At 39.5% G+C, this 15,916-nt stretch overlaps 1 protein-coding gene across 8 annotated transcripts in view; it reads left to right on the plus strand.

Annotated features, from left to right (window-relative positions):
• Positions 1–15,916, plus strand: part of TCF20 (transcription factor 20) — a 132,006-nt gene that overhangs the window by 93,906 nt on the left and 22,184 nt on the right. The window contains exon 3 of one of the 8 annotated variants that reach the window (XM_041118247.1): positions 4,528–8,136. The exons of the other annotated variants lie outside the window; for them this stretch is intronic. Coding sequence (XP_040974181.1) covers positions 4,528–4,596 — 69 coding nt within the window. The 3' untranslated portion in view covers positions 4,597–8,136. Of the gene's footprint in view, positions 1–4,527; positions 8,137–15,916 lie in introns of those variants that run through there. 8 annotated transcript variants of the gene reach the window in all.

Consider the following 15,916-nt stretch of genomic DNA (forward strand, 5'->3'; position numbering starts at 1 on the left):
GACAGTAATTACATGCTGCTTTGCCCTAACTTGATTTGGCCTGCATTCTTGTTTCTAGCCTCTCATTAAACAAAGTCAATTAATTTCATTTGGTTTTCATTGAGCTGTGCCTGCATGCTTGTTCTGATGCAACTGCTGAATTTCTTATCTCTGATAATTGCAAGGTTTCTTTCAGGATCTCCACCACTGTTTGGATTCTACTTGCAATGTGGCTGTGCTTTTATATGTCTTGCAGTTAACCGGTATTTTGAATTTGGATTGCTCCAGCCTGATTTTCCCTTTTTCCTGTTTTCAGGGTGTGTCTTTCATTTATGATCCTTGTTCTCCCAATAGCAAATGCCTTCTCTGCAAGTTGTTGAGTTGTCCTCCAGCAATCCTTTTTGTGTTCCTGTACCTGCAGAGGGGGTATGCCTGGCAGAAATGGGCTACACTGATAGGCTCTAATCAAACTTGACAAATACTACTAGCCCATTATCCACAACATTTTTATATGGGTTTTGCATGTTGTTTGACATCTAGTTCTTTCTCTACATGGGATCTTAATGACTTTCTGACAATACACTTTGGCCTACCCTTTGTCACTTTCTTCCAACCGTTATGATCATCTCCTTGTCACAAATAGAATTTTTTTTTTCTTCTCTTCTGAACCCTTTAATCTGCCCTTATGGCACTGTACAGGAACATCTCCTTATCTCCCTTGAATCTTGTGTCCTTTCTCTCTACCTCTTTCCTTTAATCACTTGCTCAACTCCTAGCTTTTCTTTTCACTCATAGTACCTGTAGACACAAGTGTTTCCTTTTTTTTTTTTTTTTTTTAAAAGAAGGGTACAAAATGCCTGTGGCCTCTCTTGCCTTGCAACTACCTCTTAATTTCCTTTCCCTTTTTTCATCTCAAAATTCTTTGAGTGCTTTGTCTGGGGCTCTTGTCCTCCACTGCAGCTTCGATTGTGCTCTACTACAATTGTAATCAGTATTTACGGTGATCTCTTCCTAGCTAAGGTTCAGATCCAGTACTTCATTTTCCTTTCCCTGTCAGCTACATTTGTCACTATCAGCTATGCTGCTCTTGAAGTGTTATTCCACCTTTGTCTCCCATCTGTGTCCTCTTTTGATTACTTCCTTGCTTTCCACTATGGGAAAGGGGCTGTTGTTCATTACTCCCAGCTTTTTGTGGGGGGTTCACTGAAGTTCTGCTTGTGCTTCCCTTTATCCTGCAATACCATGCCTTTGGGTATCTTTTGGTAATCCGGTCACTTTTTTCCAGAGTCTTGTAGAGCTTCCTTTTTGCTCTAGAGCCATATTCTTCTGCCACAAACTTAAAAAATGTTCCTGAATTCATGGTGACTTCTCAGACTCTCACTTCAAAACGTGGCTTTTAATCTACATCATCCTTAATCCATTGTCTGCCATCTTGTTCTGATTTTCTTGTCACTCAGATTCACAATCTCCTAATTTGATTTTAAAACTTTTTCTTCCTCATCCTTCCTACTTAAGGCTGTAAGAAATACTGCTTACTTTCTGTGTATGAGAAGTAATATGTAGCCTTTCAGTGCTCTCCACTGTTCTGTTTGGGTCCGTTTTTAATCTAGTTATAAGACTGAACTTTCAGAGGCAGGGACCATTTTCCTGTGTGTGCTTTGTTTTGTTATGTCTTACACAACAAACACAGTAACAGGTGTCCTAGCTGAATGCTGGGCTCTTCTGCATTATGTCCATAGAACAATCCATCTTTCTCTTTCACCTCTGTCACAAATAATAGAATAGGTTTTCTCCTAGGATTATTTTTTCCTTAACCTTTTTATCCTATTGTAGCAAATTGTAGTGCTGTATTCTTCTCTGGAAGCAGTATATCCTCCCCCCTTCAGTTAGGAGAGGGTTATGTGCAACACAAAGGTGGTAGCCAGGGTATTCAGAGGTGTACCTGCCAGAAGCCATCCCCAGGCAGTGGAAAGGCTCTGTTGAACTAGACTCTTTTGCCCCACTGCCTGAGGATAGCCTTCTGGCTGAAGACAGCTGATTTTCTGCACTTATTGTGTATGCTCTTTCTTTACCTCTCCCTTCCTTGGCAAGTGCATTTTCTTTTTGTTCCCTCCAACATGCAGTTCATCAGTGTTAGTGTCCTGGAAAAGCAGACATGCAAACCATGAAGCTGCTTGGTAGCAGGAGAGAGTAGACGGATGTGTGCACAAGCATACAGGAATCTAGGTCTTAGATTTGGTCTAGGGTAAGGAAAGACGTTGGTTTATGGCATATGAAGGGTCATGAGCCTGGAAGTGAATAGTTCATGTAATGCATTCTGTGCAGATGAAATACTGCCATAATTCAAAATCTGTGTAAACTGTTTGTAATACCCACAAAGGGCAAATGCGCACCAAATTTAAACTGTATCCATACCATTGAGTTGAAATATTTTCCTCAGAGATCTGGCTGTATTGGTGTTGCTTATGCAGCATTGTTTTGGGTTTGTGTGGCCGGGTTTTGGTAGCGGGTGAGGGGCCGCAGGGCCGGCTCCTATGAGAAGGTGCTCAAAGCTCCCCCGGCTCCAAGCTGGACCCGCCTCGGTGGTAGCGCCTCTGGAAGAACAGATTTCAGAAGGGAAACCTGTAGTGAGTAGTGGGATTGGAATGTGAGATGAACACCTCTGCAGATACTGATGGAGGAGGAGCAGAGGAGGAGCCAGAGGAGGGGATGCCCCTGCAGCCCATGGAGGGGAGCGGGGGAGCAGATGCCCACCTGCAGCCTGGGGAGAAGCCCACGCAGGAGCAGGGGGATGCCCCCCAAGATGGCCATGACTCCATGGGAAAGCCTGCGCTGGAGCAGCCTGTGCCTGAAGGACTGCAGCCTGTGGAAAGGTTCCATGCTGGAGCAGTTCGTGAAGAACTGCAGCCTGTGGGAAGGACCCATGCTGGAGAAGTTTGTGGAGGACTGTCTCCCGTGGGAGGGACCCCACGCTGGAGCAGGGGAAGAGTGAGGAGTCCTTGCCCTGAGGAGGAAGGAGCAGCAGAGACAATGTGGGAGGATATATATGAATATTATTGAATATTAATGAATTAATGAATATTATTGAATATTATATGAATAAATGTCTGTGTCTTACTGCAGTTTTTTTGAGAACTGCCCCATAGTCCATCTTAAGGAAGGCTTAGAATGTATGTGAGATTGCTCAAAGATCGACTTGCACCAGAGGCTCTAGAAGAATTTGAGATGAGAAGGTATTATCTTAAAAAGGTTTATCAAACTGTGAAGTGATTCTCCTGAGCTTTGAGCTTTTCCTTAAAATCTGATTTCACCCTAGAGAGAAAATGGTGTAAATGTATCCTCTTATCCAGCTGGTTTCCAGAGCGCTAGATTCTGCCTTTGTCACAGGCAAAAAGGTGTTCCTCTTACTCTGGCCATTCTAGAAGGCTTCTGGGTTCTGAGAATGTGAATAGTTGATTAGATTAATTGGGCTGCTTCAGATGCAGAATGGCTTAATCCTTCTCCTTATTTTGAGGTTCAAATTAGATATCCCAGCAGATGGACCTACCTGCCAAGTAGTCTGTCTGTCTCTGTTAGGCTGGTTGTTAAACCATAGTAAGAGTGCTAACTGCCCTTCTTCCAGTTAGATGTTCTTGGTTCCAAGGCTAACAAAATCTTGAACTGAAAAAATGCCATCTCCCTAGTGCTGGATGATTCTGTTGCCTATAAAATGCTTGCTTTCAAATATTGAAGGTGGCCAGACACCCAGTTTTGGACTACGTAAAGCAGATTACAGGTGATTTGAGATAAAATACTTGCCTTATGATGCTAAGAATCTTACAGCAGGTATTCCTGCAGCAGGTTTGAAAATATATCCATGTTCTTCCTTGGAAATTTTTTGGTCTCTCTTCTTACAGTCATGTCAACCATTTCTTTGCATTTATAGTTTTGGAAAACTAACACTTGCATGCAGTTTGCTATAAATACCTTTAAGGAAACAGTTCCCTACCTTGTTTATCTTCTCATTGTTTTCCTATTCATGAGAAACTCATTTTCATGCGAGATGAAATCTTAGTTACCTTTGAAACTGGCAAAATTATGGAGTCACTTTGGTAGGTGTCAGCAGATTTAGTGTTCAAAAGAACTGATGGTCTTTATTCTCATTATTCAATTTAAGAGGCTGTAAGTGAAGAGCAGAACAATGCAGAGAACATTCTTTGTGTTAGGTTGAGTTGCAGAATCCGAGAAGATAGTTCTACTATTGTTTTCTAAAAAGCTGTTCACTAGGAGGTAGTATGCTGTTTCTTAGAATTTTTTTATAAAACACCTTTTTTTCCAAGACAAGAGGCTCTGGCCTAGCACAGGTATTACTTCTGGGTTTGCTTTTGTTTTGTTTTCTTCTCTCCCCCTCCCCTTGTTAGAATTGACCTTGCTGAAGGTAAATGTAGCTCTTGTTTCTGCTGACAGTGCTCTGTGAAAGGAAAACTTGTTTATCCTCCTTTTAAAGATCTCTTTTAAAAGGTCTAAAGAATTTAATGCTTTTCTCATCAATCTCTGCTTCGTTCCCAGCTTGAGAAATATTTTAATCCTCATACATGGAAAGAAGTCCTTCGAACCTGTTTCCTATGTTGCTTCTGATTACAAGGATCATCTTGGGTTTCAGTCAGGAGAACTTCAGAGTAACAAGCGGTGAAGGGTAAAATCTGCCCATGATCTACCGTATAATGGAAGGAGATTCTGGGTTTTCTCTCACCAGTCTGGAATTTTGTCTGTCCAACTCTCCATGGATTATCTTTCAAAGCCTGCTACTTACCTGAAGAGGAGAAATCTACCTGCTTTAGGACTGTTAACAAGCCTGTTCAGAAGGTCAGACTGACTTTGGAGAAAGTTCTTAAAAACCACATATGGGCTTACAGAAGTCCGGAACCTAAATGCATGTCTCTTTCTTTGCAAATTTATACTTAGATATTTGAATTTTTGATTACTGTTGGGCAGTGGCAGCCTTCTGGCTCATGTTGAGTGTGCCTTTGTTAGTTGGTAGGACTGGAGTTAGGTTTACATATACTATCCAGATTTCATGGCGAGCAACTTCTGGTTTCTCAGAGAGAAGTTTTTCTTGACCACTTAAGACTCCTGATAGTTGATCTCCCACAGTATCTTATCTGTGGAAATCTGTACCATAGAAGAAATAAGGATTGCCTATCTATAATATTTTGTTTACTCTGTTGCTTTCATAGAACCGTTTTCTTTTGTTCACCATTCTGGAGCCTAGCTGTAAATTGGGTAAAGAAAGGTGCCTAGAGGGATCACTAGGAATTAAGCTACTTATATTCTCAGATTGGGGTAATCAAAGCATAACAAAAATGCTCCCACACTCTATAAGTAATTGCTTTTAAAAGGTTCCTGACTGTGTGGCTAATCAAATGTCTAAGCTAAGGAATCAGTATGAACTGAGAAAATTGGTGGAAGGTTAGCCACCTCTGGGAAAATAAAGCAAAACAGCTTCTAGCCCCAGAAACCTGAGTAGTGTAGCACCATGAGCCTAAAGGTGTCAGTTTATTCTGAATGTCTCCTTTGGCATAGGTGTGCTTTGTTAGCCCTAAGCCATGCTAGGAGTGAGTTGCTGTCAAGAGGAGTGATCCTACTTCATCCTCTTCGCAAGCTGCTTGCTCCCACTGTTTCTCTTGTGCTCGATCTACCAACTGTGCATTTGCAAAGTGCATTGATTTTTAGCTAGCTAATCAATCAGAAAACTAGCTTGGAGTGGGGGGATCTTTGTGCCAGGTTAGCCATCTGAAACCACTTACTCTCTGAACCGTTTGCTGCATCTGACAGGGGAGGGCCCTTTCCACTGGTAATTATAACCATTAGATCAAGTTAGCTGTAACACAAAATTGTGCCCAGGTGACACCACTGCTTGAAAGTGTTTTAGGCCCATGGTGCTACTCTTTCTAAGTGTTGGGAGATGAATGCTCACCTTTTACTCGTTATAGTTCTTTTTAAAGAAGAAAAATGTGCAGAACTTGACTCCCCCCATACCCACCCCCAACCCAAAAAAAAAAAAAAAAAAAAAGCCCCTCAAGTGAAGTTCTGCATCAGGTCAGGGTTCAGCTGAAATAACAATCTGCTGCTTCAAGACCACATGCCTGACAAACACAGGAAGGGAAAACCTGTGTTTCTTACACCTGGACCTGTAATAGTAGGGAGAAATTTCCAGAGTAGGAAGAAGTGACACTGGAGCTTGTTAATTTTTCACTGTGGGGAAAGGGAAACCAGTAATGAATTTAAAACCTGCCTGTTAGCAGTGGCTGAAAAAAAGGGGTGTATTGAGAACATTGCTTATTTTTATCTCTGGCAACAGCTTTTAGTATGCTTTAACCCCTCAAGTGAGGAGTGCCACAGAGTGTCGAGGCATCTTCCACAGTTACCCTTAGAGTGGTTGACTTCTTGGTTTTCATTGATGGACTGTGTCCAAACACCTAGTTGCCTGAGCTGGAAATGTGCTTGCTCTTTCTTGAAGACCGTCCTTAGTACAATTAATTTAACATTCATTTTCATTCCTTGGGAAATTGCAGCATCTTTAGTATTCTTCCGCAGTGTTACAAAAATAAGGAAGCATGAAATTTTGGGTGGAGAAGAAATTCTGAAAGGCAGGCTGAATAATGAACTTCAGATTTGGTTTTGTTAGAAAGGCGTTGCCTTCTGCTGTGCTACTGAAACTCTCTGTGCTGTCATGACTCCTGGTCTGTAAGAGTGTGCTGCCACAGAGATGAGAACCTGGTAGGAGCCCATGTTGTATCTCAGTTCATTGCCTTCCTCTGGTAGGGACCTAGAAGCATGAATGACTAGTGCTACAGCACTTTGTAGCTCACAGCAGTTCTGTATATTGCTATCAACAAGCCTCGAATGCCGAAGAGGTGAGCAGATAGAATCCACACCTACGTTTCTGATGCATATATTTCAGTATCTTGTGTGATTGGAAGCCATTAATTACATTTGTGAAATGAAGCTGGCTTTCCTTGGCTTTATTGTGAGTAGAAATCAGGTAAAACTGGTGCAGCGTATTGATGATCATGGATTGTAGATGGCAGGAAGTACAGTTTAGTTGAGGTCTTAAACATAAATAGATATTGGGAAAAGAGGAAAGACTTTTCCAGTGTCGACCTTTTGTATGGGGGCAGAGAGAAGATGAAGCATAGGCAGGGAATTAATTTCTGTGCATCTTTACTAGCAGACTCCTTTGCTGTTAGTTTATCCCAAAGTATGGGCATTATGTCAGCGCTTGCATGTGGTTTTATATTTTACTGTTTGTCTAGCATGTGGAGTGAGGAAAGTGGAAAACAGATTTACTGACAATAGAGCATTGGGAAAGAACAGAATGTTTAACCACTTGCGTTAGTTGTAGCCAGGAGCACTGGAAGGCAACTTGTATGTAAAAAGGAGCTTGCTCATGCCACAGTTGTGGCCTTTCCATAAAGCATCAGGGATCCTCAAAATCTATGTACAGTTTTCATTTAAAAATACATTTAAGTAACTTTAATTTCTAAGAAGCTCTTCCAAATGTGAATCGGGCCTTCTCTGTGCAGGAGATTTCTAAACAAAGCTTTAGAGCTTTTTGTCTGGCTATCCACAAGCTCACACAATCCTTTTTTGTAAGATTTAGGTTGCCTGTTAGTGTAGAGATGCCAAACTCTTGCTAAATTCTCAATAGCAAGTGAATACAATCCATTTATGAATCATTTTAGCCTGAATCTTTTTAAGCTGTGCTGGCAGAAAGGTTGTTAAGATTCCCCAAAATTGGGGAGGAGGGTTGTTGTGCTGTTTGTGTTTTGTTAACTTAAACTGAACTCATTTTTTTTTAACTTGGACTAATTCCAGATGCTAGTCACTTGATCTTTATCCCCTTAACTTCATTAGAAAAATGCTGCTACCAAATAAGTGTTGAAGGGCATTCAGGAACTTCAGAAGTTTATTCTGCTCCATGCCTCTGTGTTTAAAAAGCCCTATATTTGATTACAACTAGGGAAAAATGAAAACCTTAAAAAATATTTTCCCTGATTTTGAAAAAATATTTCTTCTTAATCTCTCTTTGTGTGTTCAGTTTGATAAGAGGTTAATTTATGGAGGTAGGAATTCATAACTTTGTTATATAATATTGTATGGATTATTAGAATTATGTTCTATCGTTTGTAAGCCTTTTTAAATAAAAAAATTTACAGTTTCTCTGTTTTATTTTTAAAATAAACGTTAGCCTGAATCCTTTGATCACTGAATAAGCAAAAACAACACTTCAGCTATACTAATGTTCTACCATTCATAATAAAGGAAAGCTCTTCAAACACTGCGATGCAAACCAGGTTCATAAAAATCTATATAAGCCTAGTGTTTTGTGCAGTAGCCAGGCTGGGGTAGGAATGGTGCAGGCAAAACTGAGATGCTTACTGATGGTGGTGTGAGATTTTTTAAAAATACAATATAGAAAGCAATTTTTAAACTTTTTTTCTTTTCAAGAGTAAATTTTCATCTGTCTGCCCATTATAAACCTAGTTATATAACCCCAATATCTTTTTTTTTTTTATTAGTGAAATATGTTCTGAAAGAGGTTAGATTAATTTCCCTAGATTTAGAAAGACGAGTAAAAATAAAACTGAAGTATGATGAGTATTCATGTAATAATTTTAGAAACTACAGCAGAATTAAAACTCAGTTGTTTGCCTTGGAGAATGTTACTCTGCAGAGACAAGAACTGGAGAAAAGAGGTTCTGTCTGTGCTGCACATTTTGCCTGAGGTTATGGAAGAAGCCAGGAATGGAGTTTGGGTTCCCTGAATCTTAAAACCATCCTTTTCAGCTAATCTAAACTGTGCTACTCTTACACTGTTGTGCTCTGGGTAGTTTTTCTTTCTTGGCAGAGGAAATATTTTTCAAACAATTTCATACACTTAGCTGGAATCTGTGTGAAGTATAGGATAGTCTTCATGGATAGAGCACTTTGGAAAAAAGTTATTAATGAACCTTCATTGTTATGGATTGGATCTCAGCCAGCTGCTTAGTGATTAAAGTTTAATTGCATGATGATTAGCTTTCATTAGTAAGCAATTAGCATTTAACAGCAGTCTTGTATTGCTAAAGCTATGGACGAGCATAAGTGGCTTGAGCCATGTTGGGAAGGTATGTAGCTGGAGATGTGGGCACAAAGTTGTTTGTGGAATATGGGGATGTGAATTCCGATGTTAGTTGCCCTCAACAGCTCATTCCTACTGCAGCATTGAGCCAGGAAGCGAGATAGGGGTGGGAAATGGAGCATATGGCCAAAACAGCACAGCCTGGGCATAGGGCACAGAGACTGGCTCTGAGTTAGCCCTCATGGAGGGAGCTATCAAAAATAAGTCTTCCTCAAAGGGCCCTTTGAAGTTCCAAGTTGCTCTTACAGTAATGCTGGTTTTCACGGTCTTATCCCACTCCTTGCCACAACTGAAACTCTTTCTCTCTCTTTCTCCCCCTGAACTTGGTGAAATTCTCTTTTTTTACTGTGACAGCAGTCCTTGATTGCCTTGTGCCATGGTGGGTAAGTTAGGGGAAAGATGAGTGCAGGGCAAGGGCTGGGGGAAGTGAAATAGATGAGGTAGTGAGTAAGATGAGGGTAGAGGGAGGTAGGAATATAGGAAAAGGTCAAGGCTCCTTTGCTGTTAAAGGTGCAAAAGAGCAAAGCGTGTCCTCTGTAAGCCACTTCTGCTCCACTGAGGAGTCTGTTGTGAAGATGAAAAATGGCGCTAATTTCATCTAGGCTAAGATAGGGTTGTGAGAAGCTGTTCTCCCTCGCACCTCCCCTCTGCCAGCACTACTGCTCTGTGACTGAACCAAGTCAGGTAGCTGATCTGGCCTGTAAATTCTCCCCACCCCCCTCTCACCCCCTGATTTTTATCAAGCTAATTTTTTGGCTGGACCGGCTTTCTTGACTCTTAGTGTCAGTACCAATACAGGGAAATGCCCCAGCTAGGGATAGGAGGGGGCAGTAGGCTGTGCAAGTACAAAGTGATGTCTTAAAATGGTCTGGAATTGAGTGGACTGGTCAAGACCATAACTTTGGATAGAAAGTTTTTCTAGAGTGATATTACTGATTACACAAACTAGTAAATTCAATAAAAGGTATATTTGAAAATTTGTTTAAGGTGGTTCTCAAATGTATATAGCTTTGCAGCATTTATTACTGATGTCAAGTGCAACCACCTAGTCGTCTAGACATATGAAAAGGTAGGGGGTTTTCCTTTTTATTATTATTATTACTATTATTATTATTATTCCATGATCTAGAAGCACTAGAGACTGTATGCTCCCTCCCCTCCTCTGGCCTAACTTGCCAGACAGAGTAACCTAAAGCAGGCATTTCTCTTCAGTTAAAAGGACTAAAATAGCTGCAGTTTCTTTTGAGAAATTCTAGCAGTGCTCAGGGCATGACTTGAATCATGTAGATCTACTTAAGTTGTCTTCAGACTTGCCGAGGCTGTTGGTAAAAGTAGACATAACAGTGTAGGATTTAGCGTAAAATACCAACCCTACTCAAGACAAAGACCGTGGTGAGTGGCAAAGCCTGCCCAGGCCTCTGCGCACTGCTGCTGCACTGTTTGTCAGCACCTGAGCTACCAGTGGTAAAAATAGGTTGCGTATGTCTTCCTGAGGTCTGGTTGCACAACTGATTGTAGCATAAATATATATAAGTCTTATCTCAACTAGCTAATTGTTGTCTGTGTCCTAAGCTTTCCTTTTGTTTGAGAAAATACTTAAAAGTTGATGTTAAAAATTGGTTGTGCAGTCTTCACTTACTAGTGGGTTTTTTTTTTTTCTTTTTTCTGTTTCTAGCTCCTTGCATGTTTTGTTTTGATTTATGCTTAGGTCCCTTAGTTCTAACTCAGCTGTATGTTTGTCTTTTTCTCATGGTTTATCATTTCACAATATGTGGTGGTGTCAGTACTTTGCACTATACTGCTGTTACCTGCAACTTTTCTTGAACGTTTGACTCCTTTATTCTTACTGAGAACTCATGCTTGCTAAGTTTCAGAAAGTTACTGATGCTTAAAGGAGACTGTCCAGCTTCATAAAAGACTTACTACTAAGGGAGGGGAAAAAGGAGGAGGGTGTCCTGGCATGAATTTCTGAAATGAGGACTTTATCTAAAGGGCACTGCTGCTCAATGTGAAACTTAAAAGGAAAGTAAAAGGGGGGTGGAGATGGGGCGGGGGGCACTGTACTTGAGTTCAGGTTTGAGAGCTGTGAACCTTTCAGACTTTGTGCCTGACAACTCAGTTAATTATTCTGTAAAGCAGGTTTTAAAACCACTTATTTTGTGACCATTAAGACAAATTTGTAGGGTGCTTTGAAAATTAAAAGTACAGTATGTGCTTAAATTGTCAAATGTTCTTAATTAAATTGGAAGATTAGGGAGCTGATACAAGGTTGCATGTTTCAGTTGCATAGATGTAATGGGAGGAAGTTAAGTTTAAATTTTGTTCATGTATCATTTAGAGTCAGGTCCACAGAAGATAATAAAAATGCTTTGTTATGTGTTCATCTGATGTTAGCTTTCTCTTTTCTTGTAGAAAGTTAAAATGCTGAAGATCCTAACTTGAATGCACCGGTACCATTGTAAATTCGTTATTATATTGTTAAGTGTTTTCTGGGGGAATAAGTCTTCAAGTTTAAATTTAATCACTAAAATTTCAAGGTTGACACAATGCATAACCTATGCTTTCCAGGAAACGAACAATTTTTTTTTAGATGTTAACTTTAGGAAATTGTTTAGGGTAGATTAGAAAAACTCCAATACCACATTATAGGTACATAAAACTATTTTATGATGTTTTAATGCAGTCTTAACTCCTATACTTAAATTTAATTATTCCTTCTTTGAAGTATCACACTATTGCTGGGGAGAATAAGGATTCTTTACTGATGCCACATGGTACTATTCCTCTAAGCAGGAATCTGCCGAGGCAGTTCCTGGGGAACAGGAGTTTTGAATAGTTACCAATAAATTCAGTTTTCTGGACAAATAGCTTCAAGGATAATGCCAAAAGAAGAATTTTCCGTTCTGAGTCTCTGAAGCTGTCTAACAAAGGCAACTTTACTGCTGACTTATACTTCTGCTTTTGGGCTACTGCCTTCAGAAGATGGAGGAATAAGAAGTGAGAAGAGGGTGTGGCTGTGTAAAATAAATCAAAAACAAAACAAAAATTCCTATATCCTTCAATTTTTGCCTCAGGTGAAAAAAGATTGAAATTTCTCTTTGATCTTGCAGTGACTTATTTCTAGTAGTCTATGGCTCATACCAGTCTTTTATATCTTAGTGTAGATTGATCTAGATTTATAAAAACTGAAGATGTGGCTTGCAAATTGTTAGATAATATTATTTCCTTTATCACAATTCAGCAGTGTTCTGAGCCCAAAAGATCTTCATTACTTTTTTTCCCCTCCAGATCTGGGGTGAACCACACAGTTCCTTAATCCTTAGACAGAGGAAGTTCTTCCCCCAGGAGAACAACATTAAGTCTGTCCTTTAAGGAAACTACTGACACTATCTCAGCTGCTTTGTAATATCCAGCTGGAATGCCATCCGGCCTTGGACTTCTGCTGCTATTTATATTTGCTGCCGCTTCTAAACTGCTGCTAGCTCAAATGAAGTTTTCCTGTGTCGTGTGTCTCTGGCAAGCCTACTGACCCTAGATATTTTTGAATAAATTCAGTTTAGAATTCATGAAAAGTAGCTATTATTGTAATGGGCAGTTTAAGCAGCACATATATCATTATGGTTTGTGGGTTTTTTCCTGATAGTTATTGAATAGTGAAATAACATATTCCTCTTTAAACCGATTCAAATTTTTGGCCAGCAAATGTTATTTTACATAGAGCACCTCCTCTGTATCTGAGGTAATTTCAGCAATGTGTGTTACTAATTTGTTTAGTTTTCCTCAGCTGTGATTCATTATTTATTGCTGGTAGTTCATGAGCTTCTATCTTTAAAAAAAAATTTTTTTTTTTTTAAATACTGATGCATTCATTACTTGACAGCTTATCACTAGAGAGAGATGTATTGACTTGCAGGCATTTCTCCTTCCGCAAGCACTGCACTTCTACCTCTTCTCTTGGATTCGTTTCACCTGCTGTTGTTGCTCATCTTTGGCTGCTTTTCCTGGGTGGTAGCAACAGCCCGCAGTGACCTCAGGAATACTTGTGTGCACTTTGCGACTCCTTACTATAGCTCTGCCGCCAACCACTGCTTCAGTGGCCTTCTGGAGGAGCTGTCGTCTTCTTGTCATTCTCTCTTTAACAGTATTGAGTAGTATTTTTATTTGCTACCCTTTTTCTGGAGAGACAAGTTGTTCATTTTCCAGTAAGATGAGCATTGTACCTTTTTCACCTAGCCTTACTTGCAGTGGAATGTATTTTGACTGCGCAATAGGAGCAGCTCTTTAGACCTTAATTTAAGAATTGGTGTTCTTATTAATGAGTAAACGTCCATTTGGAATACTGTTGCCAAAAATTTTTTTCTAAACTATTACTTTCACATACCTACTTCTTTCACATTTATCTGCCAGCTTCCTCTTTTCTTATGCCTCAAACCTAAGTTATTTGTCATTATTTTATCTGCCTTCATCCTGCTTCTTTTTCTTCTTTCAGTTTCAAGAACTTACGATCTACTTCCAATCAGTGCATCCTGGCTAATTTTATAATTTCCTAAATGAAGTGCCTCACTTTCCAAACCTGAACATTTACCTTTGTTTTCCTTCACCCATTTCTTCAAAGCCCTTCTTGTCTGGGATTTCTGCTGAGCAATTGGATATGCTTAGCCTGCTGCTGTGATGGACTCTGCCCAACACTGCTGGCTCAGTCTCACCATTCCTATTTCATCCCTTTGCATCCACCAACACGTTGTTCTGTATTACCGAAGTATCTTGCACAGTGTGACTGGGTTTATGACGAGGACTTGCACAGGTTATTAGAAATAATGACAAATGGTTTATTTCTGTTGTGTTACAAGTCTTTGAGTTGTTGGCAGGGGTGGACTTGTGCTGCACCCTTTTTCCTGCCAAGTTGCATAAGTATTTAATATCTTGTAAAAATCTATTCCATTTACAAGTTTGCCTTGCTCAAAAGCATTTCCTTATTTTTAAGCCCTTACAAAGGTTTTGTTTCTGCTGAATCCACTGCCCCTAATAACATAGTGATTGTGTCCTTAATGAGCTAGATGGTTTTTTTTCTTTGAGCCTTTTCATAAATACTAAGCATCATCTCCTTTGTTTCTTTGACTAGAGAAAAACTGTTTCTGCAGTTTGCCTCTTGAAAACAAATTCCTTGAGTTTATTGCATTTTCTTGTTTGTCAGTTTTTTCCTTTTTTATGTCACTGCAGTCATTAATATTCAAAGGTATTGCTTTTATAGGGGAGAGCTTTTGGTAATTATTTAATTTCTCCAAAAACTCTTCCACTATGGCAGTGATGTTGCTTTGTTTTAAGGCAACTGCATGCTGTTGTTTTATATTGTACCTGGTAGGCCTTGCGCTAAATAGAAAATCACCATATATTTGCGTATTTCCTGTAATCAGTACCCAGGATGGTTGGGAAAGAAATCTAGTACTGGCAGAAAATCCAACTGAAGTAAATGCTCGCTCTTGCTGACTGTGCTGTTCCTACAACTCTGTATGTCCTTATCACATAATCACTGCTTGAAAATTTGAATTTCTTTTTCCTCTTTTAAGTCTGCTCTTCTATCTTTCAGACCTTTTTGTAACTAAATTGCACTTATTGTTGCACGTTTAATTCCCCAAATGAATAGCCAAGATAACATAAACTGTATAATTTTTTCTGCTAGACTTGCATACTTTAGCAAAATCAAATCCCTATACTTATAAGTGGTTGTCTGAAATGTTTCTCTCATTCAGGGTGGCTCTTTGTCATCAAAGGAAACAAGATTTATGCATTTCTTGTCTTCTTGGACTTGGTAGTCTACGTATTACTTTAATATTCCTTTTAAAATATGAAATGGCTATGAAAGTGTGTACTTAGCCTGCTTAATTTGAAATTAAACATGCTTTTTCATTACCATTTAAAGTTACTGGGTTTTGTTAATTTTGCTAAATCTGTTTTAGTCAATCATTGGTTTACTCTTGAAGTATCTAACCTCTATTCTGGTTCAGTTATGCTTGGTTCTTACTTCATTTGGGTTTTTTTCTCTTTCCATTGTTTGAGAGGCGGGGAGGGTTCATCCTCCACCATGACTTTCTCAGATTTTTACCAGTCTCATCTCCTAGAGTGTGATCATACACATCTAAGCCTTTGATCACTCCACTGAGTGAATGAAACACTTAGCCTTGTATGGAATAGTGAACATTAATTTTTTGCTTAAATCAAATTTTAACCCTTTTATATAGTGTTACAGTTTAGCTTAGCCTTCCTATTACAGAGGTAAGACTGAAGAGTCTGAAAAACTTGTGACCTAACAGTATAATTTCTGGGTGCCTACATTCTTTTTAATGATCATGGGGTGTTTTTGTTGTTAATTGTGGAATTTCACAGTCAAATCTCTTGGTCTACAAAAGAACTGCCCTTCCAGGCAGGTGCAAAAGTATGTTTTGTTGTGGTGTCCTGCCTCCAGCAACAGCCAGGAGCAGTTATCTTCGGAGACCTGTAGTAAGCCAGGCATGTACAGAGTGCTGCCTGGATATTTTCTCCCTCCTTTCAGCAGTTGGAAGCTTTAGAGTAGTCTCTTTCGCATCACTGTGTTTAACAAGCAGTGGCATACCTATCCTTGATGAATTTGTCAAACCTGTTTTTGAACTCACTTATCTTTTGGCCAGTGCAGCATTCTTTGGCAATGACTTTTATAGTTCAATTATTTGTTGTGTGAAAAAAAGCGGATTTATTTTAAATTTAAACTTGTTACTTGCTCTTCCTTCTTGGAAATGG

This window comes from Aquila chrysaetos, chromosome 17 (genome assembly GCF_900496995.4).
Source record: "Aquila chrysaetos chrysaetos chromosome 17, bAquChr1.4, whole genome shotgun sequence".
NCBI lineage: Eukaryota > Metazoa > Chordata > Aves > Accipitriformes > Accipitridae > Aquila > Aquila chrysaetos.